General features: G+C 26.0%; 1 protein-coding gene across 4 annotated transcripts; it reads left to right on the top strand.

Moving 5' to 3' along the window:
* The first annotated feature begins 314 nt into the window (after positions 1–314).
* Positions 315–20769, top strand: LOC142221949 (uridine phosphorylase 1). Of its 4 annotated transcripts, none has more exons than XM_075291842.1 (7): positions 315–412; positions 4919–4944; positions 5033–5156; positions 5220–5351; positions 5420–5629; positions 20075–20213; positions 20276–20769. In XM_075291842.1, exons 1-7 carry the CDS (start codon positions 404–406, stop codon positions 20557–20559), a joined length of 924 nt encoding a protein of 307 aa, XP_075147957.1. In that variant the 5' UTR covers positions 315–403; the 3' UTR covers positions 20560–20769. The 4 variants fall into 4 exon arrangements, with proteins under 4 accessions (XP_075147957.1, XP_075147965.1, XP_075147973.1 ...); XM_075291850.1 differs by having other exon boundaries at positions 345–477; XM_075291858.1 differs by having other exon boundaries at positions 374–512.
* The last annotated feature ends 502 nt before the right edge of the window (positions 20770–21271 follow it).

Below are 21271 nucleotides of genomic sequence, written 5' to 3'. Positions count from 1 at the left end.
GATCTATTGTAAAGCTTTTTTATTTCCTAACAAAATCATTAACTTTGAAACTTTTAATAATTTCTTCATGATTGCGATCTATCAAACTTCGGGATATTGTAAATATTGACATCCCTACAATATGGAATTTGTAATTGAAATAGTTTCATCTTCGCCCAAGAAACTACTCAATTAATACGTATATAATCGATCTCGAATAAAAATGAGAGAGAGCCATAAATATAATTTCACTCTTTTACCGTTCATTTAGATATTCTCTAATTCTAAGAAAATGCAAGAAGATGGGCACGTCTCAGTATAATGACAGTTGTGTGCCTACTACTACTAGGCAATGTGCCTGATAGCAACAACTATAAAAAAAGGTACACCGTACCGTTTTAGTTCAGTAGTTTTCGAACGCTGAATGCGAAAGGTAGTGGTGACATATTAATTAAAACGAAAAATAAAATTCTAAATTATACGACTTATCGATCGTGTGTGAGTGTCAAAAATAAAAACAAACAAAACGAAATGTATGAATAACGACAAAACGTAAATATTAGGAAAAACTAATATACATATGTAGATGTGTTATTCAAATTAAAAAAAAAAAATAATAATAATATACATATGTACTTATTACACATATTCTATATTGTCGCTCGTTATGCCTGTAATGTAATGTATAACGCGTGCCGTCTAACTTCCGTCGTTAACAAGTGGGAGATTAAAATTTCAAATGTGCTTTCGTTTAATTGAAAATTTCTTAGAAATGAAAACAGAAGAGTTGGGCATTAATTTTCAAGAGCAAATAAGAAGAATAACAAAAAAACAAAACTAAAGAAAATGCGAAAGAAAATACACATTTAACAAAAATGTATATTTAAAAAAAATATATATAGATATAAACACCAAAAATAATATAATCAGCAGATGTTAGAGTACAATTTTGCATATATCATATAGATCTGATCCATTGGAAATTAAAGAGCCGAGTTAATAAAAAAATATTATGTAGATATAAAAGTTTTTTAATTAAGATATTTTTGTTTCAATATTTAATGTGTTTTCTAACAAGGAAAGATTTAATAACTTCATTTTGACAAGAAAATAAATAAATTTAAATGAAATTTTAAACAGAACAAAAAAAGATACAATGCATATGTGATATTGTTTTTAAAAGTGAATATTCAGTGTTCCCTTCACATAACCATGATATGATAACATTGTAATTCCAATACTGTAATATTTAAGATACTAATCTTGTTTTTTGGTATATTAATCAATAAATAAATATACAAATAAACCAATTCTTTTGTAAAAGGGGTTCCCCCAAATAGGCTGTGTTTTTTGGCAAAAAATTATCAAGTTTTCATACAAACGTGAACCCATCAGACAGGAAATTTTGAGCTAATTGTGGAAAATTTTACCTAAATTTTTAATTAAAAAAAAAAAATGAAACAAAATTAAGAACATTATTTGACAAAATTATTTATTTGTTAAAGAAAATTTCACAGTTTGAGGAAAAAATATGGAATTCATAATTGCAAAAATGTCTTTAGTGCAAAACGAAGCTCGAGATGGACGCATTTGTGGTCAAATTTTAATTTTAAGAAATTGTGAGCTATTTTGTGGAAAATACAAATTTAGAAAAACTTTTCACTTCACTGGGTTTACGTTTCCTCCTTTTTATACCCTCCGCCATATTGCTATAAGACCCCATAAAGTATATAACATATATTCTGGGTCGCGGCGAAATTCTGAATCGATCCAAGCATGTCCGTCCATCAGTCTGTTAAAATCACAACTTCCGAACGAAACAAGCTATCGCCTTGAAACTTTGCACAAGTAGTTGTTATTGACGTATGTCGGACGGTATTGCAAATGGGCCATATCGGTCCATTTTTTAGGAGCCACCGTGGTGCAATGGTTAACATGCCCGCCTTGCCTACACAAGGTCGTGAGTTTGATTCCTGCTACGACCGAACACCACAAAATTTTTCAGCGGTGGATTATCCCACCTCAGTAATGCTGGTGACATTTCTGAGGGTTTCAAAAGCTTCTTTAAGTGGTTTCACTGCAATGTGGAACGCCGTTCGGACTCGGCTATAAAAAGGAGGTCCCTTGTCATTGAGCTTAACATGGAATCGGGCAGCACTCAGTGATAAGAGTTCACCACTGTGGTATCACAATGGACTGAATAGTCTACGTGAGCCTGATACATCGGGCTGCCACATAACCTAACCTAACTTATCGGTCCATTTTTACGTATAGCCCCCATATAAACCGACCCCCATATTTAGCTTGCGGAGCCTTTTAGAGAAGCAAATTTCATCCGAGCCACTTGAAATGTGGTACGTGGTGTTAGTATAGGGTCTCTAACAACCATGCAAAAATTGGTCCATATCGGTCCATAATTATATATAGCTCCCATATAAACCTATCCCCAGATTTGACGTCCGGAGCCTCTTGGAGGAGCAAATTCATCCGATCCAGTTGAAATTTGGTACATTGCGGCCACATAGGCCGCTAACAGCCATGCAAAAATTGGTCCATATTGGTCAATAGTATATATAGCCGATCGCCAATCACACAAAACTTGGTCTATATTGCCTAAAAATAATCTACCAAAATTTTATTCCTATAGAAAATTTTGTCAAAATTTTATTACTATAGAAAATTTTCTAAAAATTTTATTTCTATAGAAAATTTTCTAAAAATTTTATTTCCATAGAAAATTTTGTCAAAATTTTATTTCTATAGAAAATTTTGTCAAAATTTTATTTCTATAGAAAATTTTCTAAAAATTTTATTTCCATAGAAAATTTTGTCAAAATTTTATTTCTATATAAAATTTTGTCAACATTTTATTTCTATAGAACATTTGGTCAAAATTTTATTTCTATAGAAAATTTTTCAAAATTTTATTTCTGTGCAAAATTATGTCAAAACTTTATTTCTATAGAAAATTTTGTCAACATTTTATTTCTATAGAAAATTTTCTAAAAATTTTATTTCCATAGAAAATTTTGTCAAAATTTTATTTCTATATAAAATTTTGTCAAAATTTTATTTCTATAGAAAATTTTGTCAAAATTGTATTTCTATAGAAAATTTTGTCAAAATTTTATTTCTATAGAAAATTTTGTCAAACTGAATTATTTACGGACTTTTTTTATTTAATATATACCCTGTATGGACTAACTTAAAATTTAAAAGACGGTGTTAAGAAATTTTAAAATACCTTGCCATCGGCAAGTGTTACCGCAAACCAAGTAATTCGATTGTGGTGACAGTCTTTAGTAGAGGGTACATAAGATTCGGCCTGGCCGAACTTACGGCTGTATATACTTGTTTAGTTTAGTCGCACACAGTCTATTATTATTGAGGTCTATAATTATTAATGTTATTTTCTCATATTGGAGAAATTTTAACTAAAACGTAATAATTTCGGTGAACTAAAATAGAGTAAAATTAGTTTTAGTATTCTGGAGAGTTCTCTTTTTCGAGTGTAAATTAACCCTCTAATGCCCCAATTTTTTTGCCAGCTGATTAAATATTCAATGTTAACGACACAAAAGCAATAAAACTAAACAAAAAAAAAAAAATACGTAAAATTCAGTGCATGCTGCAAAGCCTCTTGAACAGTTTTAACTAAGTTTTCTTTTTATTTTACCCATTTTTGTTGTCTTAAAGTGTGTTTTACCAAAAGCTTCCTAATTTAACGAAGCCCGCCTAAAGGCGGGATTGGGCATTAGAGGGTTAAACAAAAAGGTTTTTGTTTTTATTAATTTTATACATTTTATTATAGTTTTTGACATATTCATATACATTTACAAATAAATGTCAGTTAAAAATCTAATTTCTTCTAATTAAATTTTCTTTATTTTAAAGTAATCGGTCCATAATGTTGTCTAAATTGCGTGTCGTAGAACGTATAGTGACTCACAAAAGTATACATTTTTTTTGCTTTCTTCAAATCAAATGTATTTTTTTTTTGGAAAACGTTTAACATTTTTATTAAATAGTTTTATTGAAATGTTTCCATGGACATGGAACATGGGAGAAAATGTTAATTAAAAGTCAAGAAATTATCTTCATTGTATCAATTCTAAACATTAAATCTTAATATATTCATAAATTCGTGAAAACTTCTTCACAAAAATCGTGAAATTTGAAGAAAGTTTCGTTAAAAGTACGAACTTTTTACGAAGAAAAGTTAATGTGGAATGTTTCGTAAACGTTTCGTATATTCTTAAAATGGTCTTCGTAAAATTTACGAAAATGAATGAAAATTTTGTTGTTTTAATGAAGAATTCGCGAAGATTAATTAATGAAGAATTCTTTGTAAAATTAACGAGGAGAATTCTTTCGGTGTGGTGTACAAAAAATAAGGGTGAATTTCCAAGATTAATAATATTTTTTTAAAAATTCTTCAAAACAATGGAATAGTCTTTAAATTTGTTCACTTTTTGTGTCATGACTACAAAGCAAAAAATCGTTCAAAAATAGGAGAAGAATTTCAACACTTCGTTTTAAAGGCGGGATTTACTTGAAACATAGCATAATTTCTACTTGAGGTCGAGTATGAATTTGAAAAATTAAGTTTCCATTATCACGTTTTTAAGGAAGGATTTTTTATTAATGAAAAAAAAAAATAGACTTATTAACCATGTTAAAAATTATTTAAACCTTTACATTTTTCATATATAAATATTTCTTTGATAATAGTGCAAATAGATCAGCAGAGCGAAATGGGTTAATTGAAATATATTTTTATACCAAATAAATGTATTCTCAAATTTCTTTTATAAATCGTATATTTCCTATTAAGTCAATATTTGTTTTAATAATCAGTATAACTATCATTTAGCAAAACAGCAAATTTGTTTTAGTTTTAATTGATTGAATGCTAATTTGTTTTCTTTTTTTCTTACAGAAACTTGAATTAAAAATGCCTGAGAGGTAGGAGGAAAATATTGCACAGCCAATGTAGTTGAAGTTCATTAACCTTGTCACAATCATTTTTGTTTTTTATTACTTACTTTCACAGTATTCCGATGCTAAAGAATCCACATTTGGATTCGATGGACTCCGATTATTTGTATCATATTAACATCAATGTGGGCAATTCAAAATCTCCCACAGATATTGAAAAGAATTTCGGTGATGTAAAGGTAGGTGAAGATAGACTTTTTCCAGAAAACCCATAAAAACTCTATGCAATCCACTATTTGTAGTTTGTTTGTTTGGGTGGCACAAAAAGCCGCATGTTTGCAATGGCAAAATATTTACAAAAAATTCTACAATTGGATAATGGCGAGGAATTGATTGATATTAGTGAATCGGGAAATCGTTATGCCATGTTTAAGGTACTTTCCCAGAAAGCTTCTTTAATTTTCTTTTGCTCGTAATTATTGAATTTTTTTTTTATTTTCAGGTTGGCCCAGTACTGTGCTGTTCCCATGGTGTGGGTATGAGCACCATGAGTGTTCTATTGCATGAATTATTGAAATTGGTGCGCTATGCCAAATGTAAAGATCCCATTTTTATACGCTTGGGTACAAGTGGCGGTGTGGGAGTGAATCCGGGCACTGTGGTGATTTCTAAAGATGCTTACAATGGCTATTTGAGAAATGAACATGAAGTTGTAAGTTCTTCAATGTACTGTGAGAAAAAATTTGCATAGGTAAAGAAGAGCAAGAAACTATTAATTTAAATAGAACAAGTATATACGGCCAGGCCGAATCTTATGTACCCTCCACCATGGATTGCATAGAAAATTCTACCAAAGACTGTCATCCACAATCGAATTACTTGGGTTGCGGCAACACTTGCCAATGGCAAGGTATCTTGAAACTTCTTAACTCCGTCTTCCAAATTGTAAGTTAGTCCATACGGGGTATATATTAAACAAAAAAAGGCCGATTAAATACGTATAAAATTCAGTTTGACAAAATTTTCTATAGAAATAAAATTTTAACAAAATTTTCTATAGAAATAAAACGTTGACCAAATTATCTATAGAAATAAAATTTTGACAAAATTTTCTATAGAAATAAAATTTTGACAACATTTTCTATAGAAATAAAATTTTGGCTAAATTTTCTACAGAAATAAAATCTTGACTAAATTTTCTATAGAAATAAAATTTTGACAAAATTTTCTACAGAAATAAAATTTTGAAGAAATTTTCTATAGAAATTAAATTTTAATTTTGACAAAATTTTCTATAGTAATAAAATTTCCAGACCATTTTTATAGAAATAAAATTTCCAGACAATTTTCTATAGAAATAAAATTTTGATAAAATTTTTTATAGAAATAAAGTTTTGATAAAATTTTCTTTAGAAATGAAATTTTGATAAAATTTTCTTTAGAAAATAAATTTTGACAAAATTTTCGATAGAAATAAAATTTTGACAACATTTTCTATAGAAATAAAATTTTGACAAAATTTTCTATAGAAATAAAATTTTGACAAAATTTTCTTTAGAAATAAAATTTTGATAAAATTTTTTATAGAAATAAAGTTTTGATAAAATTTCCTATAGAAATAAAATTTTGACAAAATTTTCTACAGAAATAAAATTTTGACAAAATTTTCTACAGAAATAACATTTTGACAACATTTTCTATAGAAATAAAATTTTGATAAAATGTTCTATAGAAATAAAATTTTGATAAAATGTTCTATAGAAATAAAATTTTGATAAAATTTTCTATAGAAATAAAATTTTGACAAAATTTTCTACAGAAATAAAATTTTGACAGCACTTCTATAGAAATAACTTTTCAGACAATTTTCTAAAGAAATAAAATTTTGACAAAATTTTCTATTGAATGTTGACAACATTTTCTATAGAAATAAAATTTTGGCAAAATTTTCTATAGAAATAAAATTGTGACATTTTCTATAGTAATAAAATTTTGACAAAATTTTCTACAGAAATAACATTTTGACAACATTTTCTATAGAAATAAAATTTTAACGAAATTTTCTATAGAAATAAAATTTTGACAAAATTTTCTACAGAAATAAAATTTTGACAAAATTTTCTACAGAAATAAAATTTTGACAAAATTTTCTACAGAAATAAAATTTTGACAACATTTTCTATAGAAATAACTTTTCAGACAATTTTCTATAGAAATAAAATTTTGACAAAATTCTCTATTGAATGTTGACAACATTTTCTATAGAAATAAAATTTTGGCAAAATTTTCTATAGAAATAAAATTGTGACATTTTCTATAGAAATAAAATTTTGACAAAATTTTCTACAGAAATAAAATTTTGACAAAATTTTCTACAGAAATAACATTTTGACAACATTTTCTATAGAAATAAAATTTTGATAAAATGTTCTATAGAAATAAAATTTTGATAAAATGTTCTATAGAAATAAAATTTTGATAAAATTTTCTATAGAAATAAAATTTTGACAAAATTTTCTACAGAAATAAAATTTTGACAGCACTTCTATAGAAATAACTTTTCAGACAATTTTCTAAAGAAATAAAATTTTGACAAAATTTTCTATTGAATGTTGACAACATTTTCTATAGAAATAAAATTTTGGCAAAATTTTCTATAGAAATAAAATTGTGACATTTTCTATAGTAATAAAATTTTGACAAAATTTTCTACAGAAATAACATTTTGACAACATTTTCTATAGAAATAAAATTTTAACGAAATTTTCTATAGAAATAAAATTTTGACAAAATTTTCTACAGAAATAAAATTTTGACAAAATTTTCTACAGAAATAAAATTTTGACAACATTTTCTATAGAAATAACTTTTCAGACAATTTTCTATAGAAATAAAATTTTGACAAAATTCTCTATTGAATGTTGACAACATTTTCTATAGAAATAAAATTTTGGCAAAATTTTCTATAGAAATAAAATTGTGACATTTTCTATAGAAATAAAATGTTGACAAAATTTTCTACAGAAATAAAATTTTGACAAAATTTTCTACAGAAATAACATTTTGACAACATTTTCTATAGAAATAAAATTTTGATAAAATGTTCTATAGAAATAAAATTTTGATAAAATGTTCTATAGAAATAAAATTTTGATAAAATTTTCTATAGAAATAAAATTTTGACAAAATTTTCTACAGAAATAAAATTTTGACAGCACTTCTATAGAAATAACTTTTCAGACAATTTTCTAAAGAAATAAAATTTTGACAAAATTTTCTATTGAATGTTGACAACATTTTCTATAGAAATAAAATTTTGGCAAAATTTTCTATAGAAATAAAATTGTGATATTTTCTATAGTAATAAAATTTTGACAAAATTTTCTACAGAAATAACATTTTGACAACATTTTCTATAGAAATAAAATTTTAACGAAATTTTCTATAGAAATAAAATTTTGACAAAATTTTCTACAGAAATAAAATTTTGACAAAATTTTCTACAGAAATAAAATTTTGACAACATTTTCTATAGAAATAACTTTTCAGACAATTTTCTATAGAAATAAAATTTTGACAAAATTCTCTATTGAATGTTGACAACATTTTCTATAGAAATAAAATTTTGGCAAAATTTTCTATAGAAATAAAATTGTGACATTTTCTATAGAAATAAAATTTTGACAAAATTTTCTACAGAAATAAAATTTTGACGAAATTTTCTATAGAAATAACATTTTGACAAAATTTTCTACAGAAATAAAATTTTGACAAAATTATCTACAGAAATAAAATTTTGACAACATTTTCTATAGAAATAACTTTTCAGACAATTTTCTATAGAAATAAAATTTTGACAAAATTTTCTACAGAAATAAAATTTTGACAAAATTTTCTATAGAAATAACTTTTCAGACAATTTTCTATAGAAATAAAATTTTGACAAAATTTTCTATAGAAATAAAATTTTGACAAAATTTTTTATAGAAATAAAATTTTTAGAAAATTTTCTGTAGTAATAAAATTTGGACAAAATTTTCTATAGAAATAAAATTTTGGTCGATTATTTTTGGCGATATGGACCAATTTTTGTGTGATTGGCGATCGGCTATATAACATATGCTATTGACCGATAGGACCAATTTTTGCATGGCTGTTAGCGGCCACATTCTAGCGCAATGTACCAAATTTCAACCGGATCGGATGAATTTTGCTCCTCCAAGATGCTCTGGACGTCAAATCTGGGGATCGGGAGCTATATATAATTATGGACTGATATGGACCAATTTTTTTCATGGTTGTTACAGACCCTATACTAACACCACGTACCAAATTTCAACTGAATCGGATGAAATTTGCTTTTCGAAGAGGCTCCGCAAGCCAAATCTGGGGTCGGCTTATATGAGGCTGTACGTAAAAGTGGTCCAATATAGCCCATTTGCAATACGATCCAACCTACATCAATAACAACTACTTATGCCAAGATTCAAGTCGATAGCTTGTTTCGTTCGGAAGTTAGCGTGATTTCAACAGACGGACGGACGGGCGGACATCAATAAATAAATAAATAAATATATACTTTATGGGATCTTAGAGCAATATTTCGATGTGTTACAAACGGAATGACAAAGTTAATATATCCCCATCCTATGGTGGAGGGTATAAAAATTTGCGTATGTAAAAATTCTCACATTCAAAAACAAAAGAAAAAACAGATTGCTTATATCCAAAGATTTAGACTTTTTTAAATTAAATCACACTTTAAAAAAAAAAAAAAAAAACAGAAACATTGCATAGAATCCAAAAAAATTGAGATTTTGTTTGTGATGCGCTTGAAGACTTTGTGTACCAAAAAGGATAATAGAAACGTGCCTTTTAAATTTTATATAAGGCTTGTTTTCTTTCAAGCCGAGACGGACTAAAAGAAAACACAGTTCTCGTTTATCCAGGGCATATGCAATTGTACTCCTTGTGAAAAATTTAAAGCAAATCAGGGATGGGGTCATTTACGTGAATATCGGGAGAAAGATAGATATGGGAATCATATCTACATCTGAACCAATTTCTTCCAAAATAAATAGGGTTCTATTCTGACCATAAATACATACTTGTTCCAAAATAGATTGGGCTAAAAGTGCGTCCTAGACTTTGATCACAAAAACGGATGGACGGATGGACATGATTAGATCGACTCAGGGGCCGGCCCTGAGCATTATTTCCAGAGATACAGAGCGTCTATCAGAGAACGGCTGCGATCTACCGCAACCGACCAGTGTATTTAGTAAATTTGCAATCTTAAAACACCAATTGGTAAAAAAAAAATTTAACCACCAATATCCAATGCAACCGACGACTGTCGGTGTTTGTTAGTATGAGTGCTGGTCTCTCGAAAACACCGTAGTAAAGCAATCACACAAATTGGTTACCCATATCTCAGCAGTTTGGTATTCTCTTATTTGGTACTCTCTCAATTCTCTTGAGCTAATGCCAACTGCTGGTAATTGTTGTTGTTGAGTGCAATCATACTTAAGTGCCACACTCGTTTTTTGTTTACCGAGCGTTCTTACGATGTCGATTGGATTAAGATTGCAAGACACTGCATACGAACATTGTTATTACTAGTGGTGTTTTTATTCTCGCATTTAGATCAATGTAAAAGATCGCATGGTAATTGGTGTCTTACTCACTGCCACCGACATTTTATGGGTAAGATTGCAATACGAAAAAAGCCACCGGTTGCAGTTCTCTGGTGTCTATCTCGTTTCCTTGTGGGTGTTGCAAACTTATAATATATAACTTATAATACGCTGTTCCACAGGGCGGTAGGGCGATCTCCGATTGTGACTCAAAAGGATGGACTCGTATGAAATCTAAAGTTGATTGGTTTATAACTGCAACCTATACTTTGATGACGAAAATGTGTACAAACGGATGGACGGACAAACGCTTAATCGGCATGGCCCTAAGAAGTATTGCCAAGGTGTCAAGGTGTTCGGTCTAGGGTATCTCTTCCGTCTTCTGTTTGTTGTTGCAAACATATCCACTAACTTATAAGACCTTGATCAATAATTGGTGCATGATATAAAATTATGATAATTTTTATTAATTCCTACTTCTTCATTAGTTCCATAGTATTTTTATAATTTATTGATATTGGCCAACTACACAACAGGTGAAACATATTTGTTTAATTCATATGACAGTCATAAAAATCTATTACTCAGTTTTATTGATAAAACGTGAAACAGAAGTGGTGAAAAGCAAAAGTCTCAAATAAAAAGTAAAATTGATTATTTAAAAACAACAACAAAAAATAGTTTACATATCTTATCTCTATTGATATGAAAATGCTTTGATCTTTTTGCAAAAAAAAATGTCACCGTATTTTAAGTATGTATTGTTTTAAAGATAATCTTTAGAAGATTTTGGAAGTATACCACTTATTGCATTGGAATACAATCAATATCTTTTTATACCCTCCACCATAGGATGGGGGGTATATTAGGTTAGGTTAGGTTAGGTGGCAGGCCGATGTATCAGGCTAACTTAGACTATTCAGTCCATTGTGATACCACATTGGTGAACTTCTCTCTTATCACTGAGTGCTGCCCGATTCCATGTTAGGCTCAATGACAAGGGACCTCCTTTTTATAGCCGAGTCCGAACGGCGTTCCACATTGCAGTGAAACCACTTAGAGAAGCTTTGAAACCCTCAGAAATGTCAGCAGCATTACTGAGGTGGGATAATCCACCGCTGAAAAACTTTTTGGTGTTCGGTCGAAGCAGGAATCGAACCCACGACCTTGTGTATGCAAGGCGGGCATGCTAACCACCACCACGGTGGTGGGGAGTATATTAACTTTGTCAATTCCGTTTGTAACACATCGAAATATTGCTCTAAGACCCCATAAAGTATATATATTCTGGGTCGTGGTGAAATTCTGAGTCGATCTGAGCATGTCCGTCCGTCCGTCTGTTGAAATCACGCTAACTTCCATACGAAACAAGCTATTGACTTGAAACTTGGCACAAGTAGTTGTTATTGATGTAGGTCGGATGGTATTGCAAATGGGCCATATCGGTCCACTTTTACGTATAGCCCCCATATAAACGGACCCTCAAATTTGGCTTGCGGGTCCTCTAAGAGAGGCAAATTTCATCCGATCCGGCTGAAATTTGGTACATGGTGTTAGTATATGGTCTCTAACAACCATGCAAAAATTGGTGCACATCGGTCCATAATTATATATAGCCCCCATATAAACCGATCCCCCGATTTGACCTCCGGAGCCTCGAAGAGAAGCAAATTTCATCCGATCCGGCTGAAATATGATACATGGTGTTAGTATATGGTCTCTAATGACCATGCAAAAATTGGCCCATATCGGTCCATTACATATAGCCCTCAGATAAATCGACCCCCAATCACACAAAAATTGTTCCATATCAAGTTCACAATTGTATATAGCCCCCATATAAGCGACCCCCGTATTTCAATTCTGGCTCTTTACGTATCGTGTAAAAAGTCCATATCGATTCGTAATTATTTGTAGACTTACCTATACATACCCTTTTTGTCTAATACATGCCGCGTATGGATTAACTCACCATTTAGAAAACGATGTTAAGAAGTCTTAAGCTACCACAACCCAAGTAATTCGTTGTGGAGGACAGTCTTTCGTAGAAGTTTCTACACAATCCATGGTGGAGGATACATAAGATTCGGCCTGGCCAAACTTACGGCCGTATATACTTGTTTTTACTTTCTCTACAGGAATGTGGATTTTATGTTTGGATTCAATCGAAAAGTAGGCCTGAAACTAATTGGGAAACATACAATAACTGTTTCGTTGTGTTTACACCTAATACTTAGTGTTTAGGGAAAACGTAAAATCACACACATCTACGCAATATTGGCAACACTGACTATATCGTTAATGTTAAGTTTAGTTATGCTATTCCAATTTACGACCAGAGAATGAAGCCGATCTTTGATTTTTTTTCGGCGGCGGCGGTGATGCTAAGTTTTTGCAGTCATTCTTTTGCAGTCAAATTACTTAATAAAATAATACAGTTGGAGTCTCTTCTAGGAAAACAAATTTTTGTTCAGAAATTTATTTCAATTTACAATTCATATCAAAATGTAATGATTTTTCTGTGATCTCTTTCATCTTGGAAGATATGAATGAAATGTAAATTTGATTGTAAGATAGATTGTTCAACTAAACACATAATCATTCGAATGATCACAATTTGATTTTATAATGTAAAATTGTCCACCGCCGAATAGACAAATTTATATCGGCTTAGCGTGAAAACGTCGCCGACAAAAAAAGGGTTTGCTTCATTCTCCAATAATATTATTATTGATTCTACAGCAACATATTAGAATATCTACCACAGCTAAGTACAGTGCTTCTAGTATTTTTCAGACATTTATCTACAAATTAGGACGTCTCAGTTCCCAAAAAAACCCCAATGTAAACTAAAATTTCGCACGAAAATCCTCAAGACAAGTACGCACTGCAAAAAGCTCGACCCGGCCGTATCTTAAATACCCACCACGATGAAACAAATATAATAATTTCTTTTGAAAACTCATCATCGCAACAGATGAAAATATTAAGTATTTAAAGTGGATTTGATGACAGATACTATCCCAAACAGATCGGTGAAAATGGTACTCTTCCCGAAAATTTTGACAAAATTTTCTACAGAAATAAAATTTTTACAAAATTTTCTATAGAAATAAAGTTTTCACATAATTTTCTATAGAAATAAAATTTGAAGAAAATTTTCCATAGAAATAAAACGTTGACAAAATTTTCTATATAAATAAAGTTTGGATGACATTTTCTATAGAAATAAAATTTTGACAACATTTTCTATAGAAATAAAATTTTGACAACATTTTCTATAGAAATAAAATTTTGACAAAATTTTCTACAGAAATAAAGTTTTCACATAATTTTCTATAGAAATAAAATTTGAAGAAAATTTTCAATAGAAATAAAACGTTGACAAAATTTTCTATATAAATAAAGTTTGGATGACATTTTCTATAGAAATAAAATTTTGACAACATTTTCTATAGAAATAAAATTTTGACAAATTTTTCTATAGAAATAAAATGTTGACAAAATTTTCTATAAAAATAAAATTTTTGCAAAATTTTCTATACGAATAAAATGTTGACAAAAGTTTCTATAAAAATAAAATTTTTGCAAAATTTTCTATAGGAATAAAATTTGGATAAAATTTTCTATAGAAATAAAACGTAGGTAAAATTTGCTATAGAAGTAACATTTTGAAAAAATTTTCTATAGAAATAAAATGTTGACAAAATTTTCTATACAAATAAAATGTTGACAACATTTGCTATAGAAAAAAATTTGATAAAATTCCTTATAGAAATAAAATTTTGACAAAATGTCCTATAGGAATAAAATTTTTACAAAATTTTCTATAGAAATAAAATATTGTCAAAATTTTCTATAGAAATAAAATTTTCTATATAAATAAAATTTTGACAAAATTTTCTATAGAAAAAAAATGCTGACAAAATTTTCTATAGAAACAAAAATGTTGACTAAAATTTCTATAGAAAAAAATTTGACAAAATTTTCTATAGGAAAAAATTTGACAAAATTCCCTATAGAAATTAAATTTTGACAAAATTTTCTATAGAAATGAAATTTCGACAAAATTTTCTATAGGAATAAAATTTTGACAAAATTTTCTATAGAAATAAAATTTCGAAAAATTTTCTATAGGAATAAAATTTTGAACAAATTCTCTATGGATATAAAATTTGGACAAAATTCTCCTATAAAAATAAAATTTGTCAATTCTATAGAAATAAAATTTTGACAAATGTTTCTAAAGAAATAAAATTTTGACAAAATTTTCTATAGAAATAAAATTTGGACAAAATTTTCTATAGAAATAAAATTTTGACAAAATATTCTATAAAAATAAAAATTTCACAAAATTTTCTATAGAAATAAAATTTGGACAAAATTTTCTATAGAAATAAAATTTTGACAAATGTTTCTAAAGAAATAAAATTTTGACAAAATATTCTATAAAAATAAAATTTTCACAAAATTTTCTACAGAAGTAAAATTTTAACTAAATAAAATAAATATATTATTGACAAAATTGTCTATAGAAATACAATTTTGACAAAATTTTATATGAAAACAAAATTTTGACAAAATTCGCTATAAAATTTTCTATAGAACTAAAATTTTGACATAGTTTCCTATAGAAATAATTTTTTGACTACAAAAAAAAAAAATAATAAAATTTTCTATAGATATATTTTGACAAATTTTTCTATAGAAATAAAATTTTGACAAAATTTTCTATAGAAATAAAATTTCGACAAAATTTTCTATACAAATATAATTTTGAATAAAGTTTTCTACAGAAATAAAATGTTGACAAAATTTTCTATAAAAATAAAAATTTTTATAGAAATCAAATGTTGACAAAATTTTCTATAAAAATAAAATTTTTGCAAAATTTTCTATAAAAATAAAATTTTTGCAAAATTTTCTATAAAAATAAAATTTTTACAAAATTTTCATAGAAATAAAACATTGGCAAAATTTTCTATAGAAATAAAATGTTGACAAAATTTTCTATAGGAAAAAATTTGACAAAATTCCCTATAGAAATTCAATGTTGACAAAATTTTCTATAGAAATAAAATTTTGACAAAATTTTTTATAGAAATAAAACTTTGACAAAATTTTCTATAGAAATAAAGTTTGGATGACATTTTCTATAGAAATAAAATTTTGACAAAATTTTCTATGGAAATAAAATTTTAACAAAGTTTTCTACAGAAATAAAATTTTGACAAAATTGTCTATAGAAATAAAATGTTAACAAAATTTTCTATAAAAATAAAATTTTTGCAAAATTTTCAATAGAAATAAAACATTGGCAAAATTTTCTATAGAAGTAACATTTTCACAACATTTTCTGTAGAAATTAAACTTTGACAAAATTTTCTAAAGAAATTAAATTTTGACAAAATTTTCTATATAAATAAAATTTTGACACAATTTTCTATAGAAATAAAATTATGACAAAATTTTCTATAGAAATAAAATTTGGAGAAAATTTTCTATAGAAATAAAATTTTAACAAATTTTTGTACAGAAATAAAATTTTGACAAAATTTTCTATAGAAATAAAATTTTAACGAATTTTTGTACAGAAATAAAATTTTGACAAAATTTTCTATTGAAAAAAATTTTTGACAAAATTTTCTATAGAAAAAAAAATTGACAAAATTTTCTATAGAAATAAAATGTTGATAAGATTTGCTATAAAAATAAAATGTTGACAACATTTGCTATAGAAAAAAATTTGACAAATTTTTCTATAGATACTAAATTTTGACAAAATAATAGGAATAAATTTTTTGCAAAATTTTCGTTGGGAATAAAATTGTGACAAAATTTTCTATAGGAATAAAACATTGTCGAAATTTTCTATAGAAATACAATTTTCTAAAGAAAAAAATTTAACAAAATTTTCTATAGAAAAGAATTTGACAAAATTTTCTAAAGAAAAAAATTTGCCAAATTTCCTGTAGAAATTAAATTTTGACAAAATTTTCTATAGAAATAAAATGTTGACAAAATTTTCTATGGAAATAAAATTTTGACACAATTTTCTATAGAAATTAAATTATGACAAAATTTTCTATAGAAATAAAATTTTAACAAATTTTTGTACAGAAATAAAAATTTGACTAAATTTTCTATAGAAAAAAAATTTTGACAAAATTTTCTGTAGAAATAAAATGTTGACAAAATTTTCTATAAAAATAAAATGTTGACAATATTTGCTATAGAAAAAAATTTGACAAAATTTTCTATAGATACTAAATTTTGACAAAATTCCTTAAAGAAATAAAATTTTGACCAAATGTCCTATAGGAATAAAATTTTTGCAAAATTTTCTATGGGAATAAAATTTTGACAAAATTTTCTATAGGAATAAAATATTGTCAAAATTTTCTATAGAAAAAAAATTTGGACAAAATTTTCTATAGAAATAAAATTTTGACAAAATTTTCTATAGAAATAAAATTTTGACAAAATTTTCTATAGGATAACATTTTGACAAAATTCTCTATGGATATACAATTTTGACAAAATTCCCATATAAAAATAAAATTTGTCAATTCTTGACAAAATTTTCTATAAAAATAAAATTTTTGCAAAATTTTCTATAGGAATAAAATGTTGACAAAATTTTCTATAAAAATAAAATTTTGACAAAATTTTCTATAGAAATAAAATTTTGACAAAATTTTCAATAGAAATAAAATTTTGGCAAAATTTTTTATAGAAATAAAATTTTGACTAAATTTTCTATAGGAATAACATTTTGACAAAATTCTCTATGGATATAAAATTTGTCAATTCTATAGAAATAAAATTTTGAAAAATTTTCTATAGAAATAAAATTTTAACTAAATAAAATACATATATTGTTGACGAAATTTTCTATAGAAATATAGAAAAATTTTCTATAAAAACAAAATAAACAAATAAATTTTTGACACAATTTCCTATAGAAATAATTTTTTGACTACAAAAAAAAAATTAAATTTTCTATAGAAATAAGATTTTGACAAATTTTTCTATAGAAATAACATTTTGACAAAATTTTCTATAGAAATAAAATTTTGACAAAATTTTCTATACAAATATAATTTTGAATAAAGTTTTCTACAGAAATAAAATTTTGACAAAATTTTCTATAAAAATAAAATTTTTTATAGAAATCAAATGTTGACAAAATTTTCTATAAAAATAAAATTTTTGCAAAATTTTCTATAAAAATAAAATTTTTGCAAAATTGTCTATAGGAATAAAATTTGGATGACATTTTCTATAGAAATTAAATTTTTACAAAATTTTCATAGAAATAAAACATTGGCAAAATTTTCTATAGAAATAAAATGTTGACAAAATTTTCTATAGGAAAAAATTTGACAAAATTCCCTATAGAAATTAAATGTTGACAAAATTTTCTATAGAAATAAAATTTTGACCAAATTTTCTATAGAAATAAAATTTTGACAAAATTTTCTATAGAAATAAAATTTTGACAAAATTTTCTATAGAAATAAAATGTTGGCAAAATTTTCCATAGAAATAAAATTTGGACAAAATTTTCTATAGAAATAAAATTTTGACAAAATTTTCTATAGGATAACATTTTGGCAAAATTCTCTATGGATATACAATTTTGACAAAATTCCCATATAAAAATAAAATTTGTCAATTCTTGACAAAATTTTCTATAAAAATAAAATTTTTGCAAAATTTTCTATAGGAATAAAATGTTGACAAAATTTTCTATAAAAATAAAATGTTGACAAAATTTTCTATAGAAATAAAATTTTGACAAAATTTTCAATAGAAATAAAATTTTGACAAAATTTTTTATAGAAATAAAATTTTTACAAAATTTTCTATAGGAATAACATTTTGACAAAATTCTCTATGGATATAAAATTTTGAGCAAATTCCCCTATAAAAATAAAATTTGTCAATTCTATAGAAATAAAATTTTGAAAAATTTTCTATAGAAATAAAATTTTGGCAACATTTTTTATAGAAATAAAATTTGGACAAAATTTTCTATAGAAATAAAATTTTCTATAGAAATAAAATTTTGACAATATTTTCTATAGAAATAAAATTTTGAAAAAATTTTATGTAGAAATAAAATTTTGACAATATTTTCTATAGAAATAAAATTTTGACAAAATTTCCTATAGGAATAAAATTTTAACAAAGTTTTTACAGAAATAAAATTTTGACAAAATTTTCTATAGAAATAAAATGTTGAAAAAATTTTCTATAGATACTAAATTATGACAAAATTTTCTATTGATACAAAATTCAGCAAAATTCCTTATAGAAATAAAATTTTCACAAAATGTCCTATAGGAATAAAATTTTGGCAAAATTTTCGATGGGAATAAAGTTTTGGCAAAATTTTCGATGGGAATAAAATTTTGACAAAATTTTCTATAGAAATAAATTTGACAAAATTTTCTATAGAAAAAAAAATTGATAAAATTCCCTATTGAAATAAAATTGTGACAAAATTTTCTATAGAAATAAAATTTTGACAAAAATTTTCTATAGGAATAACATTTTGACAAAATTCTCTATGGATATAAAATTTTGAGCAAATTCCCCTATAAAAATAAAATTTGTCAATTCTATAGAAATAAAATTTTGACAAAATTTTCTATAGGAATAAAATTTTGACAAAATTCTCTATGGATATAAAATTTTGACAAAATTCCCCTATAAAAATATAATTTGTCAATTCTATAGAAATAAAATTTTGACAAAAGTTTCTAAAGAAATAAAATGTTGATAAAATTTTCTATAGAAATAAAATTTTGGCAAAATATTCTATATAAATAAAATTTTCTCAAAATTTTCTATAGAAATAAAATTTTTACAAACTTTTATGTAGAAATAAAATTTGGAGAAAATTTTTTATAGAAATAAAATTTTAACTAAATAAAATAAATATATTGTTGACAAAATTTTCTATAAAAATACAACTTTGACAAAATTTTCTGTAAAAACAAAATTTTGACAAAATTTGCTATAAAATTTTCTATAGAAATAAAATGTTGACACAATTTCTTATAGAAGTAATTTTTTGACTACAAAAAAAAAAAATTCTATAGAAATAAAATTTCGACAAAATTTTCTTAAGAAGCTAAATGGAAAGACCAGCATATATTAGGGTTATATAGAACCTTAACCGATATAAACCAAATTTGACGTATCTGTTTATGGTTCAATTATAGCTCTATATTCAGAATTTTGGTACGATCGGATAACAATTGCGGATGACCAAATGTTGGAATTACTCAATAAATAATATGCCATTACATTTACATATTTATTTAACTTCAATGTTTAGTATTGAAACCCCATATATGGTATGGACAACAAAAACACTCGAAAAACACTCGTCGCGGAAAAATGTTCCGCCTGCCGCCTATCGCTATGGTTATATTTACACACTCAGACATGTTTCCAGTGATTTATTCAAATTAACACATTAATAATAATTGCAATATTTATCATTCCAGGCTATACTTGGAAAGCGGGTGGTGCGTCCAGCAAATTTTGACGAAAATATAGCTAATGAAATCTTGGAACTTGCCAAAACACATTGTAACCATGATGTTATCCTGGGTAATACAATGGCCGCTGAATGTTTCTATGAAGGTGAGTTTTCAGCTAATCAGCTAATCAATCAAAAATTCCGAAATTGTTTTTGTTATCCAAAGGTCAAGGACGTCTTGATGGTGCCAGTTGTGAATATAGAGAATCCGATAAATTGACCTTCCTACAACAGCTGTATGAGAAAGGTGTACGCAACATTGAAATGGAGGCCACAATGTTTGCTTCTCTAACCAAACATGTGGGGGTTCGGGCAGCAGATGTTTGTGTAACTCTACTAAATCGTCTAAATGGTGACCAAGTTAATTTAACCAAAGAACAGAAAGAGGATTTTGAACATAGACCCCTCGCCATAGTGGGCGAATATATAAAGAGATCATTGAAGATGTAATAAGAGAATGATTAGCAAAAGTAAATACTTACGTAGAAATATTGTATATTATTGATAATATTAAGATCCTCGTATATAGTTTGAAATGTTCTGAGAATGACAAAATTATAGTGCAATATATTTTTATATCTATACAGAGAAGTCCTATTTAATATATGTATGCTAAATATTTAAAATAAATCATTTATTACTAAAAACACCCCAATATAATGCAATATTTACTCCATCAATAACATAAAGGCGTCAGATCAGAGACCCATCGCCATGTATCGTTAGATTCTGTTGTAGAAATTCATTTCTGTTGTATCCACCGATGCCACAGTTGCTAGAATTCTACCAAAAGTAGTAGATTATTTTCTGTTTGGTAGATTATTAGAATTCTTGATGTTTTGGTAGTTTTTGTAAAATCTGCATTTCTATATGTAGAAATGAAATTTTGACAAAAATTTCTATAGCAATAAAATTTTGACCAAAAATTTCTATAGAAATAAAAATTTGACTAAATTTCTATATAAATAAAATTTTGAAAAAAAATTTGCAAAAAAATAAAATTTTAACAAAATTTTGCAAAGAAATAAAATTTTAACAAAATTTTGCGAAGAACTAAATTTTGACAACATTTTCTATACAAATAAAATTTTTATAAAATTTTCTACAGAAATAAAATTTTTGACAAAATATTCTATAGAAATAAATTTTTGACAAAATTTTC

Source organism: Haematobia irritans, chromosome 1 (genome assembly GCF_050003625.1).
Source record: "Haematobia irritans isolate KBUSLIRL chromosome 1, ASM5000362v1, whole genome shotgun sequence".
NCBI lineage: Eukaryota > Metazoa > Arthropoda > Insecta > Diptera > Muscidae > Haematobia > Haematobia irritans.
This window is presented reverse-complemented; position numbering and strand designations above follow the sequence as displayed.

What these genes read in the sequence shown, in the direction of transcription:
- LOC142221949 (XM_075291842.1), top strand. An exon ending in AGAATTTCGGTGATGTAAAG is followed by an intron (nt 5,157 to 5,219) that starts GTAGGTGAAGAT and finishes CACTATTTGTAG; the next exon opens with TTTGTTTGTTTGGGTGGCAC. An exon ending in TGAGAAATGAACATGAAGTT is followed by an intron (nt 5,630 to 20,074) that starts GTAAGTTCTTCA and finishes TTATCATTCCAG; the next exon opens with GCTATACTTGGAAAGCGGGT.